The 26,437-nt window shown below is 55.1% G+C and overlaps 1 protein-coding gene across 3 annotated transcripts; it reads left to right on the forward strand.

Moving 5' to 3' along the window:
• GPR156 (G protein-coupled receptor 156) lies at positions 1 to 26,437 on the forward strand. 3 transcript variants are annotated; one of them, XM_075512160.1, is made up of 11 exons: positions 1 to 250; positions 10,002 to 10,148; positions 10,267 to 10,409; positions 13,117 to 13,253; positions 15,605 to 15,740; positions 16,643 to 16,753; positions 17,787 to 17,912; positions 18,453 to 18,548; positions 21,386 to 21,622; positions 23,481 to 23,639; positions 24,268 to 26,437. In XM_075512160.1, exons 3-11 carry the CDS (start codon positions 10,305 to 10,307, stop codon positions 25,447 to 25,449), a joined length of 2,289 nt encoding a protein of 762 aa, XP_075368275.1. In that variant the 5' UTR covers positions 1 to 250; positions 10,002 to 10,148; positions 10,267 to 10,304; the 3' UTR covers positions 25,450 to 26,437. The 3 variants fall into 3 exon arrangements, with proteins under 3 accessions (XP_075368275.1, XP_075368267.1, XP_075368262.1); XM_075512152.1 differs by lacking the exon at positions 1 to 250 and adding an exon at positions 549 to 771; XM_075512147.1 differs by lacking the exon at positions 1 to 250 and adding an exon at positions 6,420 to 7,121.

The following is a 26,437-nucleotide window of genomic DNA, read 5'->3' on the forward strand; positions in this document are numbered from 1 at the left end:
CGGGGCTGCACAAGCAGGTCACGGAGCGCAAGGCTGGCCACCCTCGCGTTTACTCACCTTCTCCGGCCGGTTTTGCTACAGACGTGGGGTTTTTGTGCTGCCTCAGCTGCAGGCAGCACCCGAGCGAGACGGCTTATTACCGGCTGGGCCGCGTCCCCACCTGCAGCGGTGGGGCAGGGACAGGAGATGGGCATTGCCATGGGGCAGCAGGACGGACCGTGGGGCTAACGGGACGCGGCGTCGGGGTCAGGTCAGACGGGGCCGGAGGGGTGGCGGGCTGTGCCGGTGGGGTCCCCGCTCGCCCCGGCTCTGGGCACGGGGTTGTTTTTGGGAGGGGGTGACGCTGCTGTCGTATGAAGCAGGCGCGATGACAACCTGGGGGAGAAGGCGGCCGGCCTGAAGCGGGGCCCAACCCCGCCGGGACAGCCCCGGTCCCCGGGTCTTTCCCCGCTGCCGAAAAGTTTTGTCCCGGGTCAGACGGAAAGCGGGCCGGAGCCCCGCCGCGCCGGGCGGGCGGGAGGAGCGCGGCCTCCCGGCCCCTCCCCGCCGCCCGCCTCCGCCGGGCCGGGCCGGGCCGAGCCGGGGCGCTGCGGGGCGGTGGCGGGCGCGGAGCTCCGCGTCCCCCGGCGGCGGGGGCTGCTCCCCGGCCCGCCCCAGCCCAGCCCGGCCCGGCCCGGCCCGGCCCTGCCGGTGAGGGCGCACCCAGCCGCCCGCGCCGCTTGCCGCCAGCCCCGCAGGTTTGCACCCCGGGCCCGGGTGCCGTCCCCGCAGGTGGGTCGGGCTCTCGGGAGGGTTGGGGAGAGGGAGGCCGGCAGCGGTGGATGGGGCTGCCCCGCTGCAGCCGGTCCTGCGGTGCCCCGCCGCGCCGGTAGCAGAGCGGGGTGGCTGAGACGAGAGGTGCCGTTTGCCTTCCGAGTTTTCTACCCCGAAGCTCTTTGCTTTGGAGTGTTTTGCTCGCCGTGCTCCCTTCCCCGCGGTAAGTGGGGTGCCGTGGGCGCAGCCCTGCGAGACCCCCCCAGCAGCGAGGCCGTGGGACTGGGCTGGCAGTCGCCGGAGGGAAACGGGGCAGCACCCCGAGCACTCCCACTCCGCGGCAGGGGCTCGGTGGTGGCCGGCAGGCCAGGTTTGGGGTCACATTTTGGGGATGGAGCGCTCCTCGTTTGCCGTTCGCTGGCTTGGCGGTGCCCAGAGTACAGCCCTGAGCTCGAAATGGTGGCGGACTTGTGCCGGTGTTTTGTTGCTCTCTAGAAAACACCGTCCCAAACACTCCAGGCAGCGCCGTGGAAGGAGCTGTGGGAGTGGGAGCCTGCCGGCACGTTGCGATAGAAAAGGGCTGTCTTGCAGGATGCAAAGATGTGAAGTTGCAGCGCTGGTTAGTTTGTTCTAACAAAACTGCTGCTACCTGGGCAAGCTGGATGCGTTGCGGAGTTTAATTTGGGGGGAAGAAAGGTTGCAGCCAACCCCATGGTGCAACCTGTCCCCTTGGGGGAAACGGAGAGAGAGGGACCTGTGTGCCCCTTCAGTGCGGGATCCAGGGTCCTGCCCCTGCTTGCTAGGGGTGAGAGCCCCCCGGGAAGCACTCCAGGATCCAGTGCGTTTGCTCCTCCTCAGCTGCCGGAGCTGAGCATCACACAGCACTCTGGGGCTTGGGCAGGTCTTGGGGAGGGCGACTCATGGGGCTCTCAACCAGACCTGGATTTTCTGCTGCCCCACAGGTGCTCTGCAGCCTGAGAAGGGCAGGGAGGAGGCCGAGGAAACTGGATCCCTGGCAACCAGGAGCTGCCAGTGTTGAGTTGCAGCTGGCATTTCTTATGCATCCTTGATGTATCTGCCACATCGCATCACCCGCCTGGTGCCGGGGCATTGCATACCCCTCTCTTGTTGCAGACCCCTGTGCTTCCACAGTTTACAAGTAGCACTTTCCACCCAGATTCAGTTGCCCCTCCAATTCTGGAGCTGCACCTCTCAACCCCAGAGCGAGCCTCGCCCACTGTCTGCACAGAGCCCCGGCCAGCAGACCTTGTGGAAACCTTGATGTGGCCCTGTCCCTTGATGGAGTGGTTGCTTTGCCCAGCAAAGGGACACGAAGCCTGAGCGAGTGACCACTGGGTGCAGCTTGGCAGCCTGTGGTACCTGGGAGGTGAGATAGATGAGCCGTGGACATCTCCAGCTTTCAGAGCCCTGAGTTAAATCTGACTCCTAGGGGGAAATGTTCCCTGCTGCTCAGTCAGCAGGGGCAAGGTGAAAGAGCTGTGGTGTTCCATTCTTCCCCCTCTTTCGGGGACACAATATGTCACTTGATTTCCAAAATCCTGCCAAATTTCAAAGAAAAAAAAGAAAAAAAAAAAAGAAAGAAAAAAGGTGCCAGCCTTGTTAGGGTTAGCGGCTGTCCAGCTTTGCAAGCCAGCCATCCTAGCCCTGCTTGTGAAAACACAAGCTGGTGCTGTGAAGGCTGTGAGGGGCCGGTGTTTGATTGCATGAACTGTGCCTTTCTGCCAGCTTGTGAAACGGAGAGCTCTTGAGGGCATAGGCTCGATCTGAAATGTAGCTTTATTAAAATATCCCCTCTGCGGCCTCTTCCTCCTCTGCGTTTGATAGCTCAGCAGCGAACAGCTTCAGTGGGGGTGAGCCTCTGCTTTTTAATTGTCATATACACCTCAACCACAAGGTAGATCTCTCTTGTAAATCAAAATACTAAATCATCAGGCTTTTTTACCTCTTATTCATGGCGGCTCTCTAAAGATGGTACAGTTAAGAGAGGAAAAAATTGCAGGCTACACCTTCCCGTAAAGCTGTTTAGCCCGTTACAGTTCATCAGGCTGGTGCAAACACTCTGAAGGCAGAGGGAGCTGACGGTGCGAGGGATGCTGGAGCTGCCAGCAGTGCTCGAGGCTGAGCCGTGCCTCAGAGCAGCACAGAATCGGGGCGCACACAGAAAGCGGGAAGCAGTGGCGTTTGATAGGAATGGCCTGGGAAAAGGCAGTTTTTTGGAGGAGGTCATGTCTGCGGCCGGAGGGAAGCAGGAGAGGACCTTACAGGCAACATGGATGGGCAGGGACCCCAGGCTCTGAGCACTGAGGCCTGTCGATGCTGCGCTGGGACGCTGTCATGGTGCCTTGAGTCAGCGTCCCAGTGGGCAAGTGCGAGCATCACACAGCCACAACGAGGTGTCCTGCAGCATCCTTGTCCTGTGGCAAGGTGCTAGCCTCCGTGGGGCAGGGATGCGGGAGTGGTCCCTGGCAGGGATCCAGGATTGACCAGCCCCACAGATGGGGGCTCGCCGCTTGCCCCGCAGTGGCTGCCCGGGATGCAGGGACAGCAAAATGCGAAGCAGATGCTTGGTGATTTTTGTACGCCTCCAATGTTTCTTCTCCTTGGGTGTGCCAGGCAGCCTGGTGGGCAGGAGCCTTGTTTCTGTGGGCACAGGGCATGGTGGCCGCTGGCCCTGCAACTAGTCGGGGCTGTTTCTGATGAAGGTGCAGTTCAGCATGGAAATGGCCATGTGTTTTTGGAGGGGCGGCCTCTGCTGCCCCACTTTCAGGTCATCTGCCACTTGCCTGGTGCTTGGGACGGGGACTCTCCTGGCCTGGGGCTTGGGGACAAATGGGGAGGTTGCCCTGTGGAGGCAGAACAGCACCTGTGGGTGCAGTCTTCCGCTAATAAATGAAATGATTGATGAAGTCGTTATGGAATAATGAAACCCCAAGATTTTGCGCAAAGTGGTGAAAAACCTCTGCTTGGCCTCATTGTTCACGCAGCATGGCTGCTGGGGCGTTACGCACCGCAGCCTCCAGCCGGGGGGCAGAGGCTTGGGCATGGGAAAGGGCTGAGGAGCAGCACTGCATCTTCTCAGAGATGTGCTTGGGGCATGTCCCCTGCCCCGTTTCTGGTGGGGGAGCTGTGCCTGCCTTATCCCCGAGTGGTGAGGCTGCCGTCTTGCAGCAGAGATCCCACCGCCTCTCTCATTCACCACAGAAAGGTGGGCTTCCACCTGGGGGTACCAACGGTGTCACTTAAATTCAGCGGGAAGGAGCTTTCCAAGGGGTTTCTGTCTGTTTCTTGCTGTGGCTGGGCACTGTGTGAGGAGCCCTGCCAAGCTGCCCGGCGCAAGCGGGGATGAGCTCAGCACAAGGGGCGGTGGGGTCCCAACCCCGGGCTCCCAGCCGCTTCGAGGAGGCAGAAACCTGGAAGTTTACACTCATTTCATCCTTGTGCTGCTCAGCCACTGCTACAGCTGGGCATGTGGGAGGGCTCGGGTCTTTGCATGGCACAGGCAGCTCCAGGCATTCGGCTCGCCTCCCTGTCAGCTCTGGTCATGTTGGTCTCATCTGTGGCAAGCTCCCCCGGGCTCTAAGCGTTTCCTCCCAGTTTTCCTTCCTTTAAGCGTCTCCAATCTAGTCTATCTCTATTTCTCGCATGCCTATCATTGTATAGCAATTAGAGAGTTAAAAGCCTTATCAGCTCCCTGGTGGGAGATTGGTGAGTCAGCTCCTTGCAGGACTGCATGGTGGTTCAAAAAAGTCATGACTTTTTTGCATGGAGGTTTCTTTAAATTCAAAACATAAACCACAGATCTGAAAAGAGCTGGGCGGGTATTCAACCTGGCATTTAAAAAGATAAATAAAATAGACACAGAGCTAAACGTGCCAGCCTGGCGCCATCTGCCCAAGCTGAGGGACCTACAGTGGACAGACACGCAGCGCTGGGGTGATCGGTAAGATCGGCATTCAGAAGCGATTGCCTTCATGATTGTGGGAGATGCTATCAGAAACAGGAGGCTTCAAAATTCCAACGAGCTTCAGTCAACATGGAATTTCAGGTTTCAGAGTCACCCGAAGAGCTCCCTGTATGTTGGGAGACAGAAGCAGCTTGTCCTGCATCTCTTGCCTTTGCGTGTAGAAAGGTCCTGTAGCACCCGTTCCCTGGTCACGGGTCACAGAGTGGGAGCATAGCTGGGGACGCTGCCTGGGTGGGAAGATGGTCCAATTTGGGCCCTGTGACATGACCCATTGTGTGGCTGTGCAGTGAGCTAGCTGTCTGTCTGTCAGGGATGAAGATATCTGAGAGGCCTGGAGGTGCCTCTGGAAATCCCAGGGGCAAGAGCGGGATGGAGCAAGAGCACAGCGCAATCCCTGAGAAGTAGGGCGATGGCTTTGCAGCTTCCTGGTGTTCCCGGGGATTGAGACTTTGTAACCCAGGTTTTAGGATTGCGTGATGAGCAGATTTTCATGGTTTTCTTTCTTTTTCCTTTTGTGTTTGCAAGGAAAAGTGTGACAACTTATATGCTGAAGTTTTAAATATAAATTAAAAATATTCAGATATGCTGTGCATTTTAACTCACGATTTTTAACTAGCTCCGTTGCGGGGGTGTTGCAGTAAGACTAGCTTGTGATTTTTTTGATCGCCTTGGGGTTGGCAATATTGCAGGTTTCTCAGGTCAAACAAGAAGGGATCTTGTTGGACAAGAAGAGCAGAAGGAAAAAGCAGGAGCTTGTCTCAGAAGTGCCAGCATTTTCTGAATTGCAAAACCCCATCTCGTGTCGTTCATCTCGCTGGAACAGTTATCCAGATGACTTGCCGTTTTAAGTGTGCAGCCCGGCGTCCAGTCTAGCCGGGGCTGGTCCCCACCAGCAGACCTCCGTCTCCCATGAGCAGTGGTAGCAGCAGCCGAGGTCCTCCTGCTCCCCTCCCAAGGCAGCAGGAGTGGTTCTGCTCTCTGCACATTGCTCCTTCCCCCCTGGTTGTTCTTCTCTGTCTCTCTGGCATGCAGCAAAGCTGCGGGTCGCAGCTGGCCACACAGCTATCTTCCCAAGAGGTTCTTCCCAACAGATGTGCTTCTCCAGATGTGCTCTGCTCTTCCCTTGCAGGGGTGTACATGTACCATGTCTCTGTCGGGGCTGATATGACTGGACAGGATTGCAAGGCTCATGAAAACTGGCACATTTCTGAATGCAGTTGTTCTGTTGTCAGCGATTTGACGTCTTCAGTTTTCCACCTTTTGATTCACCGAGCCATGACATTGCCTTGTTCTTTGGGAAGAAATCTCTCTTTCAGTGCTAGATCAAAAGGAACCGGTTGGGGTGAAATGTTCATTCTGCCTGCTCTGGGCCCATACATGCTGCATCAATTTTTCAGCATCTTTAAGATTTTTTTTTTTCCTCTGCTTTTTCAAAATAAAGGTTTTGAAGGGAAGAAGAAACTTTGAGAGAGTCAAGATGTGCATTTAGGTGTCATCAACTGCATCTTTTTTGAGGGATATTTATGCATTAGTCTACAGTTGCTCAACATTGGTAGATAAGTAATCTTGGGTCTTGGAGGATGTAAAGAAACGGGTTTTCCAGCCCTGAAGATCAACCGTTGAGATGACTACAAATTGCTTTTATCTGAATATTGTTTTTAACAGTCAGTGCTTCCTTTTTACGTTAGAAGATGATGGTGCTAATATTTTTCATGTGGTCCAGTCACTTGTTTCCTATCAACTTGTTGGATCATGTCTATGTGCATGCCGATGCTCAGCCGTGGCCAAATACTAGCCACTGTGACCCAACCAGCCGGCAGATGTAATACCACAGAGACCGAGGGTGGCAAGGGGAAGAGAACAAGGCGAGCGCAGCCGGCGGGCTGAGCAAGGGCCTTACTTCACTTGACACTGCGACTGCTTCCACGGAGTGTGCAGGCTGTCGGAAACTGCTCTTGTGGTGTTCCCTCCTGTCCGTTGTTTGAAAATCATATGACAGTAAATTCCACTTACAGTTGGCATCACTCTCTGGCTTCCCTTTTCCCTCTGTGATGTTCAGGCTAACAGGAACACAAGGAGGTGTTAATGCCCTCAGCCTTTCCCTTCCTCTTTCTAGGAGCTGAATTTTCTTCTGAAATTACCCAAATCGGAGCCTAATGTTTCTGGAGTGACACAAACAGAAAATGAGAGCTAACTCTTGGGTGATGAAGGAATTGAGAGCAGCCCTGTGCAGAAGGTCTTGGGGATACTGGTGGATGAAAAATTGGATGTGATCCGGCAATGTGCACTTGCAGCCCAGAAAGCCAACAATATCCTGGGCTGCATCAAAAGCAGCGTGGCCAGCAGGTCGAGGGAGGTGATTCTGCCCCTCTGCTCTGCTCTGGTGAGACCCCACCTGGAGTACTGCATCCAGCTCTGGGGTCCTTGGCACGGGAAAGACATGGACCTGTTGGAGCAGGTCCAGAGGAGGGCCACAAAAATGATCAGAGGGCTGGAACACCTCTCCTATGGAGAAAGGCTGCGAGAGTTGAGGTTGTTCAGCCTGGAGAAGAGAAAGCTCCAGGGAGACCTTATTGCAGCCTTTCAGTACTTAAAGGGGGCTTATAAGAAAGACAGAGAAAGGCTTTTTCCCAAGGCCTGTAGTGACAGGACAAGAGGCAACAGTTTTAAACTGAAAGAGGATAGATTTGGGTTGGACATAAGGAAGAAGTTTTTTACGGTGAGGGTGGTGAGGTACTGGAACAGGTTGCCCAGCGAAGTTGTGGATGCCCTATCCCTGGGAGCGTTCAAGGTCAGGCTGGACAGGGCTTTGAGCAACCTGATCTAGTGAAAGATGTCCCTACCCTTGGCAGGGGGGGGTTGAGCTAGATGATCTTTGGAAGTCCCTTCCAACCCAAACCATTCTGTGATTCTGCTCTGGAAGTGATCCACCAGAATTGTTGGGCATTTTGGCCTTAAAAAAAAACCAAAAAAACTCCAAAAAACCCCACAAGTCTCTGCCCTGAAGAGAACCTTGCATTTTAAGGATGTGTTTTCTTACCCATGTTGCTGTCTGTCCCCATAACCATCACCCAACCTCACCCTGAAGGGCAATGACCCTCCCGCAGCACCGGTCCCCATCGGATGCTCTCCAAGCCATGCAGCAGTATTCCTTCCGGCTCTCACAAGAACCAGGAGCCGGGCTGGAAATGCCTGTAGCCTTTTGGTGACAACCACGCTAGTGTTTGCTTTGTTGCATACTAATGAGCGCTAATTGGCCTCGGCTTGTTATTGTTGCATGGGAGCTGTTTGCAGAATAGTGGGGTGGGGGCTGGGGAGACCCCAAGGGACTCCTGCCCTCCACTGAGGGGTGGCTTCCTGGGGGGATGGGAGCTGAACTGATGCTCCTTGTGGAAACATCTCCATTTGTGAGCCATGGGAGGGCCGTGCCTGCTGGCCTCGTGCCAGCCTTGCTAGTGGCCCACCCCCTCTGACATGGCAGGAGGTTACAGGGAGTTATAGGGGTTATCGGGAGACCCCTTGTTCTTAAACCCACCTGGGGGCATGGGGAGGAGTCGAGCCCGTTGGGAGGCTGGGCAGCGCTCACCTGCAGGTCTTCTTGGTGTCAAAGGTTCAGTGCCCCTCTCCTACCCCCATCCCCGGGCACTGCACGCAGCCCCTCCACGCGCTATCTCATTTACCAGGGTTATCCCTGAACTGTTCACCTGGAGCCTGCCTCCTCCTCTCCACTGCCCTTCTACCATTGTTGCAATACCTGGCGTCCGCTGCGGTAGCTGGATACCTCCTGCAGCCGTACCCCTTGTCCAGTCGCTCAGCCTGAGCGATGAAGGGCATGGAAATCTCCAGAGGGTGGTCCTGCTGTGGGGGAAATGCCACCACGGTTTGCTACAAGCTAGAGAGTGGGGGAGGCTTGATGGAGCTGGCTTGCACCAGTGCTCTTGAAAAAAACCTCTATCATGCACGTAAAATCATAAGTCTGGCTAATGTGTGATACTGTGTTTGTAGGATGCGGCGAGCTGATCTCGACCTGGGGGCAGTGCTGGCGCAGGCAGGGCAGCGTCCAGACCCACAGTATGTCGGGGCTTCTGCCGGCGGGAGAGTTGCAGTTGTTGCTTCAGAGCTGGCTCTGCTAATTTTGTATGAGTGGCCCGCTGACCCTGGCGTTTTCGGGCTGGGACTTGTAAGCGACTTCTCTAAGCTTAAAATCAGTTTACATGAGCTGAGCACGATGCTCATAGCTTTTCTGGAGTTTGAATCCTGATTATCCCCTGTGAAGAACGGCATGTTTCAGACCAGGTCCTGGTGACCACGCTTCGTTTTAATTTATTCTTTCTTTGCTCGTGTAATGACGGGAGTTCTTCCAAAGAAAGGACTTGTGAAGAGAGGGGATAAAGTGTCGGGAGTAGCGGCAGGGAGGATGGAGCACCGGCCAGGCGCAGGGTGTGAGCGCAGGGCATGCTCGCCTGGGCAGCAGCCCTGAGGAGCACGATACGGATAATTTTTTTCCTCCCACCTGTTGTTAGGAGCAAATAGGGAGTGAGCTATTGCGCTTCCTCCCCAGCTGCTAACGACGGGAGACTTGCTTATGGCCGTGCGCTGGAAGCTAATTAAAACTGGTGACAATGGTAATTGAGTAAGGATGCTTGAGGATAAGTATGACCTCATGTCTAAAATGGTAATGAGACCTATTAAAATCCCCACCAAAAAGAGAAACGAAAGAGGGAACACAGGCAAAGGTGGTGCGAGGGGACCGGGCGCAGGCAGGGACAATACCTGGCAGCCAGAGCGCCAGGAGGGATGGGGAGCACGGAGTTGCCGGGCTTTTAAATCTCCTTAATAAACAGCCTGCTTCTCAGCAAGCCAGGCTGCAGCTTGGGCCAAGCCAGCCAAAACACTTCGGTACATGTGTCATTCAAGCGTGTTCCTCCCCTGCTCGCCCAGGCCAGGGTTTAGGTCCCATTAGGCGATGGCAACACTTGTTGCTGTTTGTTGTTGTCTTCACTTGCTGGTTCTTTGCTGGAAGAAGGGACCGTGCCAGGAAACCAGCAGTGGTTGCCGGGGCTGGGGGGGGCGGGGGGCTGCAAAGATACGCCCTGAAATTGCACCAGTGTGGGAAAACACATTGGCAGAGGAAAGCAGCGGCAAGCTCGGCGTGCCAGGGTGCCATGCTCCGGCTGGGACTGGAACGGCACCCAGTTTTGGCTTTGCAACTGGGGTGTAGGGGTGGGGGGCCACTGTAACCCCAGCATGCGTTGGTTTGCAGGGTGGCGTAGCAGGGCTCGGGGTGCCACTGTGCTCCGCGGGGACCTGCGCCCTGTGCTGACTTGCCTCGCCGCAGAGGACACCCCGAGGGACGCCGGGAGGTGGGTGCTCCCCATCCTGGCTCTGGATGTGCACCGCATCGCTTTGGGTAAGCTCAGCCTTGGGCTGCCAGACCCCTTCCCTATGCCCTGCTGACAGGGGGGAGATCCGGCATATGTCAAGGGTGGCTTCTCGCTGGAGAAAGCCGACCCTCATCCTTCCATCAGGGTCGAAGGTACGGCTGGATGACGGCCGAGGATGTGCTATGGAGCTGGGATTCAACTGCTCTGAGCTCTGTGATGGCAGCTCCAGTTTTGGCAGCCAGGAGCAGCAGCAGCGGACGCTGCAGGAGCTCTGCACTGTCACAGTGGTACGTACGGAGGTGGGGGACCGCTCTGGGGCATGAGGTTTGCTCTGCAGAAGTGGATTTGGGTGGAAGGATGGAGAGAGGGGCACAGGGGTGCAGCCACCAAGCAATCCTCGTCCAGCCGGAGGCTGCGCACTGTCACCTCCTGGGATGGCCTCCAAGACAAGCCCTGCCTAGGTGACACCCAGCAGTTAGGCAGAAAGTGAGGAAGCAGCCACGACAGCCAAGTCATGTCAAGCAGCCCTCCTGTGTGTTGGCTGGCATGACAGCTGCTTAGGAGTGGCCTGGGATGGCCTCCTCTGCCCTTGACCTTTCCCATCCCCTGGAACTTCAAAGCACTTTTCGAATATGAATAGAGCAGGATATAATTAAAGTCATCATCTGTAATAAATGGTACCTCCCCCCCACCACTAAGCCAGAAGAAATGACACCGGGATGCACTTAGTTGCAGTTGGCTTCACATGAGGCTGCTGGATGGACCAGCAAGGCTTGGCCCGCTTGGCTCTCCACCATGTCCTGCACGACCACGGGCCTTTAATTAGAAGACCGTAAGCTGCTTGGCTCCTCTGGCTCTGGCAGCTGCCTTACAATTAATATTCCCCCTGCTAGGGCCAGGATTTACTCTGCTCAGTGGCAAACAAAACGCTCCATCAACTTCAAGTAGCATCAACATCCAGGGAAACAGCGGTCAGGGTGGGGGTGGGTGTGTTGGGAAGGGAAAGGTGGAGGCCACAGGGGTGTTTGTGATCCCTGGGTGGTTGCTGGGAAGAGGGTACAGTAACGCTTTCGGCAGCAGCCGGAGGTGGAAAGCTAACTGCGGGTGGATGCAGCTGGGAGTGAAGTGTGGGAGCCCAGGGATGCTGAGTCTGCCCTGCTCGCCTTACTGGCGAAAGCCAGGTGTTACCCTTGGGCTTGCCCAGGCAGGACGCAGAAATAGGATGGCGTTGCGGCCTCATACTGGCCCCAGGCAGCCCCATCAGCCCCTCTGAGCTCCAGGCAGGTGGGAAGATGGCCCTGATTTGTGCCGAATGATGGGGTTTTTGCACAGCAAGTCCGGTGTAAGGGGAGGGGGACCAACCTGGCTGACCATCTCCACCATCTGGTGTGGTCTTCATTTCCCAGAGAGCCAAAAGGCACCCCAGGGGACGGGGAGAGGGAAGAGGAGATGGGGAGCAGTTTGCAGGAGGGAGATGAATGTCTCCCCAGGGATCCCTCCGTGCTGCTGCAAAGCGGGGCTGAGCTGTGCATGGAGCCACATCCCAGCATAATGCAGCAGCAGCAGCAGCACCGGCTCTTGGCTGGCTGTCTCTCCCAGCCAGGGGTTTGCCTCATCCAGCAGCCCTGCAACCAGTGTGGCACCAGCACGTGAGCTGCCAGGAGCCCGCAGATCAACTGTGCTCGTGCGGTGGTGACATTTTTGTTTTAAGAATTACATGTTGGCTGTAATTCTTCAAGCTGTGCCTTGTTCTTGCTCGCCCAGAGGAGATGGAGCCCGGCTGGGGAAGAGGGAGATGAGGCATTGGCTCGAAATGACTGCCTTACTTTTCCTTGCAGATTTATTTCTAGCAAGGCTGGAAGCAGAAACAGCTCAGACCTTGAAGGAAGAATTGGCAGACTGGGGCAGTGGCAGTTGTCGGGAAAATAGTCTTCTGCCGCAGAAATTGCGTGCAGGTGAACTGGAATACCTGAGAAGGGACTTAGCACCAGAGAAGTTAGTGAGGAGGTGTGTGATCCCAGCTCAGTCCCCATCCTCCTCCTTCCCCTTAAAGGGGATGTGCCAGCAGTTAAGTAAAAGTAATGTTTTTTTTAAAGGAAAAAAAAAAGATGTCAGTAACGTGCACACATAGTATGTGTGAACGAACCCTCGTGTGCACACCCTGTTAAAAGTGCCGGAGTATTTTAGATCCACAGCAGAAAAGGTTTCTTGTTTCATGTAGGATCATTTTATCCATCCTATGTTAGTAGGGACATAGCAGAGAATATTTTTAAATGGAGATTTAAAACCATAAGGTCGCTTGTGTGCAAGGAGAGAGGTGCCTCCATCATACCCGCTTTGGGAGTGTCCTTCAAAAGCCAGTTCTCAGCTGATGTCTACCTAGGACCAAGTTACTTTTCCAGCCAGCTGGGAGACGGGTGGAGCCCAGCTCGGTGTGTCACTGTGTAGCGCGTCTGAAAAACGCTGTCCCACTCCCTTTTGTGTTTTCTGGACCAACTGGCAGCTCTGCTGCTGGCTCCCAGTCACGTCAGCCGGCTGGTTGGCTATCTGCTGCATGTAGGGGTAAGGGCGGGAGCCAAGGATGCCCTACCCAACTTTCCAAAGAAGCGTGCTACAAACTGGGGGCCCACAAGGTCTTTCTCCAGAGGTTTCTTGCCAGAGAAGGACAGTGGGGAACCGTGGCCCATTCTCCCCTCTCCCACGACCAGGGCTGCCTGAGGTTTATGAGTCACTTGCATGGCTTCATTACGTATTTGGCTAGTTGGCGGTAAGAAGAGGGCTCCTGTACTGCCCTCTCTTCCTTTGTGCTCAGCAAGTGGCAGAGTATGTGTCCTGTCTACACACATCTCCTTAGCCCTGCCAGTGGATCCTGGTCTAGTGCCAGGGTGCCTGCTCATGAGGAGGGGTTTGGGAGATGTGGGTTTGAGTCCTTTCTGGCTGAGCAGGAGCACCCATGGGAGTCCTCTTCCTCCTCATCCCTTTTGCCTCCCCCAGACATCTTCTGACCGCAGTGGAAAGAGCTCCCCGTCCTTTTCTGCTGCTCTCCTGGGAGTTGTGTGGACATTCCTGACGGGAGGAGTCCTGCTAGCGCTCTTCTTTCTTGTCTTCACAATTCGCTGCAGGAAAAACAGGTAAGGGCTTCCCTCTTCTGCCATGAGAGCTCCCCTGAGCTGGGGCAGCAGGGTCAGGCTCCTCCAGGGCCAGGCCCTGAGCTGATGGCTGGCTAAGGATCAGGAGGGTACAAGCCTGAAGGAGCAGCACGGAGCAAGCAAGGGCAATGCCAGGGATATTGCAGCTTTCTCCATCACACCCAGTGTTAATCACTGGTGGAGACAGTCTTGGACTGCTCCCTTCCTCCCCAAGTCAGGGAGCTGTGAACAAGACAGAGCATGGATGCCCTCCGGCGTAGCACAGGCAGCAGTGCATGGTCTCATCCCGAAGGTGCTATTGAATAAAACCCTCAACAGGAGTGAGCAGAAAGAGAGCTGGTCTCCTTCACTTCACAGTTTTGAGAGCATCACTTTGAGCAGCATAGCTCCATGAGCAAAGCCATCATGCTCTCCACAGTGTGCGCATATCCTTCCTGCTGTTGGGCCACTCGTAGTTCGAAGATACTGCTGACCTTTTTTGATCTTGGTGGTTGTCCATATTGGTGGGGAACATGATCTCCATCGGTGAGAGAAGCTGCTGGTGAAGTGCAGGCTTTCCTTGGTGCTGTTCAGTCTGCACAAAGGATGTAAAAAGTCCTGCTCCCCTGAATGCAGCATAAATCAAGCAAAAGGCTCAGCGATTCCTCATAGCTCAAACTGTCTCAGCCAGCGCTTAGCCTTCCTCCGCAATTCTGGATGTCTCACCTGCCTCCTTGCCACCTTCTCCTCAGCTTCATTGGCCCATTAGTCCCTCAACTGCTTCTGCCATAGAGATACATCCCTCTCCCAAACTTCACCTGGCAAAGCCTTTGTGCTCCACATGCCGTTGTTTTGTAGAGAGGCACATCTGTGTGCAGCCCAGGCTGCTGCTGTTCCAGTGCTCTGGTTGTGTTAACTTAATGCTTCTTGTAACTGCTGTACAGGCAGGAGGGTCCTGCTTGTAAGGGTTTATCTTGAGCCCTGTGCCTGCTGCGGGGCAGTAGCTGCATGACCTGCATCCCAGTCCCAAGCACTTGATTTGCTGAAGCAGAGTGGTGTTGAGTTCAGTGGCCACCTTAATTGATTACCAAATTATTTAGGCCCCCGAAGATATTCTCAGACCGAAGCTGTAATGAATGCGCATTATTTATTTGCACTGCAGCAAATAAATACGGGTGTGCCTACTGAACCTGGGAGGGCAAAGGAGACCTTTTTCAGCATGCAGCTGAGAGGGTGAGCTGATGAATGTCTTTCCCAGGGGCTGAGGCATGGCACAGAAGGGAGGGAGGGAGAGAGCCAGGTTGAATCCCAGGCTCTGCATCTGCGAGGCAGCAAGCCAGGAAAGAGCTCAAGGGTAGAGAAATTCAATGACTTAGCAGCAGATCGAAGGGATGGAGCTACGTGGGGGATGGCAGGAGCCACAGCTTTCGCTTGATGGGCTTGCTGGAGAAGGTTCACAGGTTGGGAGAGATCAGTGGGTCGATTCTCCCCTCCCTGAGTACAGTTACAGGATTATGAGTGGTGGGGTGAAATTACAGAGGCGAAGCTGTAACCTGAACGTTGCTGGCAGCTTCCTGAAGTTGAGACTCAAAGGAAGGAGCAGTGGGAAGAGCCTGTTCCTGGAGGCATACGTAGCTGCTGTACCCAAAGCTTACTGCTGGGGACAGTCACCCCGGCCTGTGTTGGTGAGGTTTTCCACTTTTGCCCCTTTACAGCAGACGACAGTGGAGGAAGACATTGGTCTTGAACCTGAGGAGCTGAGCTGGGCGCTGCGCTGCATGCCACCTGCGTGACCGTGGGGCATTGCTTCCCCGGCTCTGCGCTGCTGCGGGGATGCGTGGCCGCAGCACACGCTGGCACTGCTGCACGGCTTTGCGTGCCTGGCACGGGCACTGGTAGCAGAGAGACCCGGCTGTGGTGACCTTGTCTGCTTTGCTACCAAAAGTCCGTGGCTTCCCACAGTTTTGTCCATAAAGACGCTGGCTGAAGCTGCCTCAGGGATGCTTTTCTATGCCACAGCTCCATGCAGGGGGTGGAAGTGCCATGGGGCAAGCCTAGTACCCATCTGTTTTGGGGAGAGGGGATCTTGCTGCCCCACGGGAGTGTTGGGGTAGGGCAAAACGAATACTTTAAGGATAGTGAAGCACTCCAGCAATACAGGGGAGAGGATGGGGTATGCACCATGGAGCAATGGCTGAGCTTTTGGAGGAGCTGTGAACAGCCCGGGCTGGGGGTGGACAGTATGTCAGCATTCCTTATGGCCATCATCATCCCTGTAAGGGGACCTTGCCCCTGTGCTGCCAGGTCATGATGCTCAGTAACTGTCACCGCCTTCCCTGCTTTGTTTCCTGGAGGATCGTGAAGATGTCCAGCCCCAATCTGAACATTGTGACCCTGCTGGGCAGTGGCTTGACTTACACTAGTGCTTACCTCTTTGGGATTCAGGAGCAGAGCCTGCCATCTGGAGACTCGGTGGAAAAGCTTATTCAGGTGAGCAGGGGGTTTGCTGGGACAGGTGCCTTCACACGTGCACACGGGCGCATGTACATGCATGTTTGTACATGCTCTCTCTTGGCTGCAGCCTGTCGCCACCTCACTGCTGGGCACATTTGGCTGGGCTGTGGTTTCCACGTACACAAAACGCAACCGGATGCTTTCTGCCTGAATGGCCTTCGCTGTTTGTGCAAACCACAGCCGCACCAGGGGGGACGCAAGGCAGGTCCCCAGGGCGGAGGGCAGCGCCTACAGCAGCTGCCCCACAGGCAAGGCAGGCTGCTGGGCTTGTAAAAGTGCAACAGGGAGAGTGGAGCCTGAAGGGAGATGGGATCCTCTGCACGGCCGCTGCCTGATGTGGGACAGGTGCCGTGAGGTTGCAGGCGAGTTTTTTGGCTGCAAAGCAGATCTTCATCAAAACGCTGACCTGTGTGATGAACCCCCGTGTCCTGACCTGGGGCAGCCGCCCTGCCAGACCAGCGACTGGGCGTGCACCTGGGTGGGAGAGCGGGATGTGGGAGAGAGCACACCCTGCCGTCTTGCTCAGCCGCCGGGCTGAGGATAATTAATGGAGGTGCCAGCGAGTGATTTATTGGTGCTGGGACCCTCCATGCCCCTGCTGCTCGCACGCTGCCTGGCTCTCCCTGCCAGCTCCTGCGACGAGAGCCTCTTGGGGTGGGGAGGAAAAGGCAGGCAACAGGCATGCCTGCAGAGGAATACACGCCTTTTAATTTATTTCGCCCTGCAGTCAGCTTTCTAGTATCGGATATGACCCGCCGGAAGACGCTGGACACATCCCCAACCTATCTTTATCGCGTCCCTGGGTGGGAGGGCACGGGGTGTCCCTGCAATCCCCGCGGCTGCCCCTTCAGCCGCCTCGCTTTGCCACCCCCCGGCAGGTGCGGCTCTGCCTGCTGTGCGTGGGGACCTCCCTGGTGTTTGGGCCCGTCCTGGGGAAGAGCTGGCGGCTCTACAAGGTGTTCACCCAGCGGGTGCCGGACAAGCGGGTGGTGAGTACACAGCATCCGGGGAGGCAAAGTCCCCAAGCGGGGTGAACACTAGCAAGTCCCAAACGGGGGTGGGATGGCAGATAAAACTGGCACATGACAGGGATGGGTGTCACAATCACAGGTCTGCTTTCACACCTAGCTGGGCATGGGCTCCTCGTTTATTCCTGCGCAATGAGGCAGGAGCTTTTCCACTCTACAGGCGAGCAGGTGCCCTGCCAGGCTACCTGTTCCCCGGCAGAGTCCCAGCCCCATCACCGAGTGAGATCTCGTTCTCATTTTACATCGGCCATACGCCTTCATTACGGTACATGCTGGTGTTTGTGTCCAAGTCTGGGCTGATTGTTTTTGTGGGATGAAAATAAGCCAGGTATCCTCAAGAGCATCTGATGTAGGGCTGCCCCCAGCTGCATCTGATCTCCTCTTGAAGGGAGCGAGGGAACTCCTCTGCAGCACTGAAGGAAGGAGATAGAGCAGCTGGGAAGGAAATGGGAGCCACCTATATGAATTTGTGCATATAACGGTGCACTTACAGCTTTCAGCGGCCACTTTCCAACAGTGAAAAAAGTAGGTCTCAGAGGAGAGATGAGACGAGAGTGTTTGCAGGGGAACTGGGTACCAGCAAGCACTCCTATTCCTGAGGCACCGGGATTGATGTTAAACTTGCAAAATGATAATCCTACCAGCTTTTTTTTTTTATTTTACCCTTTTTGTCTCTGCTTGTGATATGGGCATAAGGGATGATACTCTTGTTTTGGAAGAGCTGTTTTCTGTCATAGCATTTGCCAGCTAGCCACATCATCGGGGAGGGTTTATACCTGGCCCCAAGCCTGATTAGGTCTCCAAGAGTTTGGGAGCTGGAAACAGAGATCCTGTGGCCAACTCAGATATAGGTGAGCTGCTGGACTCCACTCTGGGGGAAGTATTAGGATGGACACGTCCCTTGGAAGAAAGAACCAGAAAGAGACCTGGGAGACAGAGGTTATTGGTGTCCATTTGCCCCCCACAGTAATGCTTACTTCTTGTGTGTTTGCAGATTATCAAAGACCTCCAGTTGCTGGCGATGGTGGCAGCGTTGCTGCTGGCAGATGCTGTGTTGCTCTTGACGTGGGTATTCTCTGATCCAGTCCAGTGTTTCCGAAGCCTCAGCGTCTCACTGCGGGTAAAGGGATGAGGAGGGGTGGTGAAGTGTTGCACCATGTCCTGTCTGATCTCTGTGGACAAGTTGGTGGGTGGTCAGGCGTTTGGAGGAGCTGTTTAAAAAAATAGAAAGAAAAACAAGCCAGAAGGCCTTCTGGGCACTCCAGATTGGGTTTATGTCTGGCCTATTACAGAGACAAGGTTCCACTCAAAATTTCCAGGTTGGTGCACCCAAACCTGGCAAGGGATAGCTGGTTGCAGGGCTTTGGTTTGCCAAGCAGTGGGGTCTGATCTTCACCAGCCCATGCATGTCACCTGGGTGACACAGGAGTGGTCCATGGCATCTGCAGATGCTTTAGAGAAAGGTTTATCCAGCCCTGTTGGCAGCAAAGTGCCAAAATCTTCCTTGCTTTAACCCTCTGCCCCTGGCAGCACCAGCTTTGGCCTTTCCTTTTAGGAATTTACAGAGAAGACCTGCTTAAATGCGTAGACCTGTCTGCCCATCGGTCTGTGCCTGCTCCTGGGCAGCAGCCTTCACTTCTGCCTTCCGCTTGCCTCCTAGGCGACAGAGAAAGGCATGACCTGCTCAGTGAGCCGGGTGCAGTCCTGTGCATCTCTCTATTCCGATCTTTGGCTCGTTCTCATTTTAGGGTTTAAGGTACGTAACCTCTTTATTGATTCTTGCGTTGTATCTTGCCTCCTCCCAGTCTCACAGCCTAAACTGTTTAGCAGCATTTGTAGTTTCGCTGTCCTCCCAAGCTACATGCCTATTGCAGATTCCAGCTACTCCTGTTCATCTTGAAAGCCCTCCCATCTCCAGTACTTCCCATCTTGATGTTTTCTTGCATTCCCTTGTAAAAGCCGGTAGCCACTTTTTCCCTGCCTCACCATCTCTTTTACGTACACCATGCACATACTGTCTCTCCAGTTTTCTCCCTGCAACCCCCCACGCCTCATCTATCTCCCTTCTTGAAACTTGTGTCTTACTGTTTTCTAAAGCACACTTTTTCCGTAAAGCCTCAGATGACCATCCACTGCAGCGATGCACTTTGCAGCTCGGCCTGAGTCCTCTAACTCCAAATCAGCGAGGTGCTGATGACAAGTGCTTGGTGCCTACCTTTATAGGATGTGTATCGGCTTTGTTATGCCACCGAGGTACACTTTCACTGGTGTAGCTTTGCACGTGGCCATTCTTATTCCAGAAGAGTTAGTTACACTGATGTAACTATGTAGGTGTAATTATCGCTGTAATTATCTGTGGTCTCATGTGTCTCTGGGTTGGCAGAGGCTGGATGCATTTCAGAAAGCTGATGTCGATGAAGCTTGTGAGATCACAGCCTTTCTTTGGGAACAGCTCCATCTCTGCGTGCAGTACAGGCAGTTCCTTTCTGACTCACTGTAATATAATACTCATTGACCATCTACCCAAAATCATATGAAAAAGAGCAGGAAGAGACCTCACGACATGGCCAAGTCCTTCTCCCCCCTACACTTCATTTTAAAGACGTTAGTCTAGCCTGTCCTTAAAAGTCCTTTAGTGCTAGGGATTGCAAGCGTTCCCTGGGCTTTCAGTGCTGTGTCTCCACCTCTGATTTTGTCCACGGTTTGTGTTAGGGTTTAGACAGATAATGCTTTTGCCTACAGCTCCTACAAACTGCTTTTTGGAATAAAACATCCCCGTTACCATTCCCAGGTACTCTTCGTTAGCGTTGCGTTGAACCTGACCCTGATCCTATCTACCTACTGGGGGTCATAGAGTTCTTCCTTTAGTGGTTTCTCTGGAGTTAATCTGGATTTACACTAATGTGAGAGTAGGCTCTATATCTGTGTGTACGTAGCACTTCTTATCTTCCACAGCATTAATATGCTCAGCCCTTTGTGAAGCCGCTCAGTGTATTATCCTGGTTTTATTGGCACAGAGCAATGAACAGAAATGACTTGCCAAGGACATGCCTGGAATTAGGAGCAAAGTCCTCTGCTCAAGATTAAAACAAACAAACAAACAAAAAACTTAGTCCTGTGCTTACTGAAAGTCCTAGTTTACCAGACGGCAGTGCTGTTGTCTGTGTCCCAGAGAGACTATATGAATTTTAAATGGGACTTGGTTGCTGGGGTTTTTTTTCTTGCTCAGGGATTAGGAGTTGGCTTGCCTTTGGGCCATGTGTTTGGAGGTACCCTGTGGTGAACGTGGTTATGATCCAGTGCAGATCCTACGAAGCAGGGTCGGGCATCAGCCTAGTTCCCAGAGAGGCAGGTCTCACTATTACAAGCCCCCCTTGAGAATTCATGGTGCTCTGAAGTTGGGAGTCTCACCAAAGACTGTGGACGTGAACCTCTCTTGCCTATAAGAGTGTCCCTTCAGAGCCTAACCCTGGCAGTGGCCAACACGGTCATCAAGCAGCCACAGCACGGAGGGGTCCAGAAGGGTCTACAGAACATCTGCACCACAGGTCACAAAGCACTTCTTGATGCCCAAATAACAATTTAATGTCTCTTAGTAAAAGGTCGACAGTTGCACTTACTGGGTCGCACAGGAATAATGTAGGAGTCATGTTCCCAGAATTCTGGCTCCTTCCAGGAGCAGGGATTTTGTTAGATGGTATTTCCAAATGATCCTGAAGGCAGACCATGCCCTGCGGACCCTCCCGTACAGAGGCGGGCAAAAAATACTTGGTGTTTCCTGCCAGTGTGCCCTAAGGAAGGAGGGATTCAGCCTGCCGGATAGTTTAATCCTGAGCACACTGGAAAGATGCACACATGGGACACCTGAGGGGCGGTGCGGTGAGGAAGCCTGCTCTGAAACAACCGACCTGCTCCAGGGGAGGGAGGGCCTCTGTGTACAGAGCACTTCTCTAGCCCCTTTCACTGCTGCTAGAGTCAGGCAGGAAATGGTGAAGGGAAGGGAGAAGAATTGCACCCGGTAGTTTCCCAGATTTCTATTTAAAGAGGCACCAAGTACATCCTCTTCCCTCCATTCTAAACCTCCACTTATTCTGCCTTGCTTTTTCCCTCTGAATGTCCTTCTGAATCTCCTTCCTGCTCCTTCAGAGGTATGTCGTTGCTCCTTGATGGCACCCCACCACTGCGTCCCCGCAGGGACCTCCGTTTCTTGTCTGTCCGTCTTTGCTGCTGCTGCTCAAGGCTGCCCAAGGGGAGGTTTTCATGTCTTGCCTCTCCTGGCCACACTCTGCTCTGTGGCATCGCCTGCAGACCTGACCCTCAGCTCCTCGTGCCCTTTGGTCAAGACCCCCATGGCCCGCCAGCGCCTTTGCTCCTGCCCTCCCTCCCCAGCCCCACTTCTGACCTGCAGCAGCGTGCCAGGCGTTTGCTGCGGCATCACCACTGCGCGCTGAAGGTCTGCATTATAGATCAAAGAGCATTAATTAGGATTGCGCTGAGTGTATCTGAGCTCACCGGGCTCCATACGAGGTGGGGGTTGACACCGTCAGGCTGTAATTTTCCACACTCTGGAAGCCTCTTTTTTTCTGCTTCCAGAGTATCCTCCTCCTGTATGGGACCTACTTGGCTGGTCTGACTGACAATGTCAGCTCCCCACCAGTCAACCAGTCCTTGACGCTCATCGTCGGGGTCAACCTCGTTTTCCTGGCTGCTGGCACCATCTGCTTAGTTCATCGTTTCTTCCATGCTTGGCACAACTTGCTGTTTGGTTTTACCTCTGGAGGCATCTTTGTGTGTACAACCACGATCAACTGCTTCATCTTTGTCCCACAGGTATGCTGTCACCTCTGTCCCACCACCTGGCTGGAAACAGGCACATTTTCAGAGTTTAACAACAGCAGCCGTATGGGCCAAAGCACTTGTTTTCCTGCTTCTTTCCCCAAATGTTCAGGCTCACCCACACAGCTTATCCTCCAAGCTCCAACAGCTTTGCTTCCCCAAGCAAGTCCCCTGAGTCTTCAAGGAGTGCAAGCACGTTGCAGAGCTGCTGCTCAGAAACCCTCCTGCAAGAGCGTGCTGTGGGTGGCGGCCACACAGAGGGCATGCGTGGAGGCGAGGCGGCTGCTGCCCTCCTCTTCCTCCGTGTGGGTGGTGGGATCGGTCCTTTGTGCAGTTGTCCTCTCCTCATACCCCATGCTCCCATTCCCACCGAGGGTTTCTGCCCACAGCAGAGACAGAAGTGGGCTCTGGCAATCCAGGTGGCCTCGCCAGGCTCAGGGGCTTCATGGCTGCGGCAGTCCCCAGGGGAGGCTGTCCTCCTCTGTGCTCTCGGAGGAGGAAGCTGGGCTTTGCTGCAAGTGAGGGGGAGGATGCGGAGATGTTTTGAGGAAGCCTTTTGTGGCAAGGCGAGGCTCTTCTGCTTCCCGTGTCCTCCAGGAGCAGCCTGGTGTGCCTGGCCACGACGTTAGTGGGAAAAATGCTCCCATTGTTACAGGGAGAGGAAACAGTTGTTTACTCAGTGTTATGTTTGGAGGGATGTTTGGGCTCAAGGAAATGAGGTGAGAAAGGGAGGAAGAGGTGAAGCTGAAGAAAGAGCAGATCTGTGCAAGAGGGCTCAGGGGATCTCACCAATGTGCATAAATACCTATGGGGGGTGGACTAGGGAGGGGGGAGCCAGGCTCTTCTCAGTGGTGTCCACTGACAGGACAGGGGACAATGGGCACAAACTGAAACACAGGAAATTCTGTTTAAACACCAGAAAAAGGTGGGTTTTTTCTGTGAAAGTTGTAAAGCATTGGAGCAGGTTGCCTGGAGAGTTTGTGAAGTTTCCATGCTTGGAGATATTCAAGATGCAGCTGGACATGGTCCTGGGCAGCCTGCTCCAGCTGACCTTGCTCGAGCAGGGTGGTTGGACTAGGTGATCTCCAGAGGTCCCTTCCTACCTCAGTCGACGCAGCATAGCTGCAGAGTCCCAGTGCACTAGATGACCAGCCCATGGGAGCAGGATCCAAACCTCCTCTGACAAGCACCAAGCCTGCTGCCGATGCTCTGCCAGCCGCGAGGTCTCTTGGAGTGAGGGCGGAGGAGCTGATGAGCTGTACTTGCACTCTGCCTGTACCATTTTTTCTGCTGTAGCCTGGGGGCCTTGAACATTTTATTTAACTTGGATCTTTTAATTCATCAACTTGTTTTTCCTAATGGGCTTGCTCTTCTATTGCTCATCCGAGATCGATGAGCAGCTGGAGCTGGGCTGTGCAAGGCTTCCACACAGACCCGAGATGAGAAAACGGATACTAAGTGTTGTTGGTTTTCAGCTTGTCACCGGTGATTCGGGGATAAGGAGGCATGCGTGACACTGTCTTTGCCTGTCACAGAGTCAGGGAGTGGGCAGAAGGGGGAAGGGACTTTTACAGCACGCTTAGAGGTTGCAGTGCAGGCAGGCACCGACCCTCTCTGCATTAAAAGCTGGAGCCAGGGACAGGGTAGGGCTCAGATGGGTGGGAGGCTCCAAGCAACGCTGCAGCCCCTCGCCCAGCCGTCTCTCGCCGCCCGTCTCTGCTCCTGTCACACCCTGCCTTTGTCTACCCCTTTCTGTCCCTTTGTCTCCTTCGCACTCGAGCTGCGCCTGCCTCCTGCCGCGTCGGCAGGGGCTGTGCGTACTGCGCCGATAATGCCCTCTTCTACTCCCCAGCTCAAGCAGTGGAAAGCCTTTGAAGAAGAAAGCCAAACCGTGAGCCACATGGCAAAATATTTCACCAGTCCGAGCAGGAGCTGCCGCTCGGTGTACAGTGAGGAGCAGCTCTACCAGCTGATAGGGGAGAAAAACTCCATGAAGCGTCTGCTCACCGAGGTACGGGGCTCTGCCGGCCCCGCTCGGCCGCGCTAGCTTCTCCCCTTCCCTTTTGCGGGCTGAAGGCTTTGCAGGGTGGGAAGCCCTTCCTTATGCCCCAGTCTGCACTGGCACTCCCCCTCTGGCCTCTTCCCTCTGGAGGGGAAGAGCCGCTTTGTTTTGTCACATCACTCTGCACCCCAAAGCACCAAAATTTAGGCATAATCTGGAGGGTTTAAAAAAAGCATGGAGGGAGAAGAGCAGGAGAGCCTGGTTTCCACAGCCCAGTCAAACATGGTTAATTTAGTTGCTTAGATGCTTTGTCTCAGGAAAGCCCCCAGCCTCTTGCTCCCTTGCCCGCACTGTGTGGGCAGGAGCACCCCAGCTTGGAGAGCCACCTGCCCTGGTGCCCCCCTTCCCAAACCCACATCTGGGGGGCTCTGGGGGGCTCCAGGGGAGGAAGAGGTGACACACACTGCCAGTGCGGTTCTTGCAGGGCAAGCCTGCAAACCTGCCACCACACTGCCTCAGAGCACCTCTCCATGCAGAGAGAGGCAATTTGTTTTCTGGTAGTGCCTGCTTCCAAATCAGCGGCATTTTTGTACCCTGTGCCTGCCCCGTGCTTGACAGGCTTATTTGTTTGATGCAGAAAAACGCCGTGATCGAAAGCCTGCAGGAGCAAGTGAGCAGCGCCAAGGAGAAGCTGATGAGGCTGATGTCTGCGGAGAGCAGCTGCGACCCCCACGCACTGCCGGCAGCTCCCTGCACCCGGAGTGCGGGGCAGCGTGGGGATGCGCTGGGGGACCGCTGCCCCCCGGATCCGGAGCGGGATGGGCGGCAGCCTCCCCACTTGCTGGGTACACCGCCTCTTTGCAGTGATGCTCAGGACCTCCGGAAACATGAGAGCCACGAGCCTGTTTGCTCTCGGACGCTGCTTTTTGACATGGGGGACGGCCTTGAATGTGGCCTGAAAGACGCCCAGGAGCATGGGACGCCTGCGGGGCAGGGGCAGCCTCTGGAGCAGCTGCCGGGCCAGGACATCTCAGCTGGCACGGCCTGGGAGTCGTCCCCCAAAGTCAGCTACGTGAGCAGTGAGAAGCTGCGGGAAATCTTGCAAGAGCTGAGCCTGGATGGCAAAACATACAGCCCAGCCTTACCTGGGGGGCCCCCACGCGGCAGCCAGGGCCCCCCAGGCGAGCAGAGAGGAATGTGGGGGGCCCAGGAGGGCTACCCAGGCATCCACACACCCCTCAGCCCCTACCTGGCGAGGCGGCGGCGGAGGATCCTGCTGCCCCCTGCCTCCACCTGTTTCCCTGGGTACGTGTCCCCTCGTGCTGGCCGTGGGGTAAAGGAGGCGGGTGGCTGGGGCCTTGGGGAGTTGGCACGTATCTCCCTGGGGAGGGCAGGGGAGATGGCTGGTGGAGGGCTCCTTCACCCACCAGCACCGTCCCCTCCAGCCATCCCTCAGGAGGTCTGCCTCCAGCCAGAGGGATGGCCAGGATGGCTGGAGTCCCAGGGTGCTTCCCCATGCATCCCGCAGGAGCAGCAGTGGCGGCAGCAGGGTGCCCCGAGGGGACCCGCTGAGCCCTCCCTGCGCTCGCTGTACTATTACCCGGACTCCGACTCCAGCAGCAGCTCTGAGGAGATGTTTCATGGCTGCCACCGGCCCTGCTGTGAGGTCTGCTTCCAGAGCCCGCGCGGCTCCCTGGGCAGCAGTAGCACGGACACGGACATAGAGCCCAGCGGGCAAGCGGGCCACCGGACAGAGCACCACAGCGGCCTCCAGCCTGTGGTGAATTTCAAAGAAGATCTGAAGCCTACCTTTGTGTGACTGGGAGCACCCTGCACCAAAGGCAAGTGCTCTCCCGCCCCAGAAATGCTGCGTGTTTTTAGGGATGCTAAAGCCACGCATCCCTCTGAGGGATGCGTCTTGCTCCAGCATCTGGGGGTTGGGAATAAGTCTTGCCCTGCTTTGGGTTGCTGTTTCAGCCCCAGCCTGGTCAGCAGTGACTGCAGACCGTGTTTGGCTGAGAGGTGGTTGGCAGCACTCAGGGAGGTGGCGGTGGTTTTGTCCCGGCTGCTCTGGGCAGCTGCCCGCACCCCACAGATACCTGGCACGTCTGTCCATCTCAGTGACAGCAGCGGAAAGACTGGGGCTGGGTGGCCTGCAAGAGCCCAAACTTCTTCATCTCGGAGGGCTTTCCCTGCAAGTGCTGGGTGGTTTGCACCAGCGGGGAGCAGCACCACATCTCAGAAATGAGTGGCTTGTTGCACACAGCAGACAGACATACAGAAGACTCCTTCCCCAAGGCTGCCAATGCCGAGCCTCCCACCAGCATCACACCCAGCTGGAGATGGGAGACAGCCGGACGCCAGGAGCGCTTGCAGGCTGCCGCTTGCCTGAGGCACACCGCTCCCTCAGCAAAGCAAGGACCTTGGAGCGGCATGCATGCAGGAGACTTTCGGGGCGTTTGGTTTTTTTTTTTTTGGTAGCGTTTGAGTGAGAAAATGGAGTCCAAAGGTGACATCCCTGGAGGTGTCTTTGCATTTTGTGTAGTTCAGTTGCATGGTCGTAGGTGAGACTCAGGTCAGAGCTGAAGGGAAAGACAAGTGAGCAATCGTAGAAGAGGATCTGAAAAGGGTTTTCTTGTCTTTTTTTGCCTTGTTTTTCTGGGGCTTGTGCCCTTCTGTATGCCTTTGTATGGATGACATAGTCTGGAATGAGGTTTGTTTAAATTAATATGGTCTGTTTAATTTTTATCTTAGAAATATCAAGAACAGTAAATCTGCTGTGCCCGCTTTTTTATGAAGGCATTTCA

The sequence above is a fragment of the Mycteria americana genome, chromosome 1 (genome assembly GCF_035582795.1).
Source record: "Mycteria americana isolate JAX WOST 10 ecotype Jacksonville Zoo and Gardens chromosome 1, USCA_MyAme_1.0, whole genome shotgun sequence".
NCBI classification, from domain to species: Eukaryota; Metazoa; Chordata; class Aves; order Ciconiiformes; family Ciconiidae; genus Mycteria; species Mycteria americana.

Bases quoted from the DNA above. Each gene is read 5' to 3' on its own strand.
- GPR156 (XM_075512147.1), top strand. From the start codon at position 7,019: ATGTGCACTTGCAGCCCAGAAAGCCAACAATATCCTGGGCTGCATCAA. The intron at 17,913-18,452 runs GTAAAGGGATGA...CTTGCCTCCTAG, and splicing joins GCCTCAGCGTCTCACTGCGG to GCGACAGAGAAAGGCATGAC. The intron at 21,623-23,480 runs GTATGCTGTCAC...TCTACTCCCCAG, and splicing joins GCTTCATCTTTGTCCCACAG to CTCAAGCAGTGGAAAGCCTT.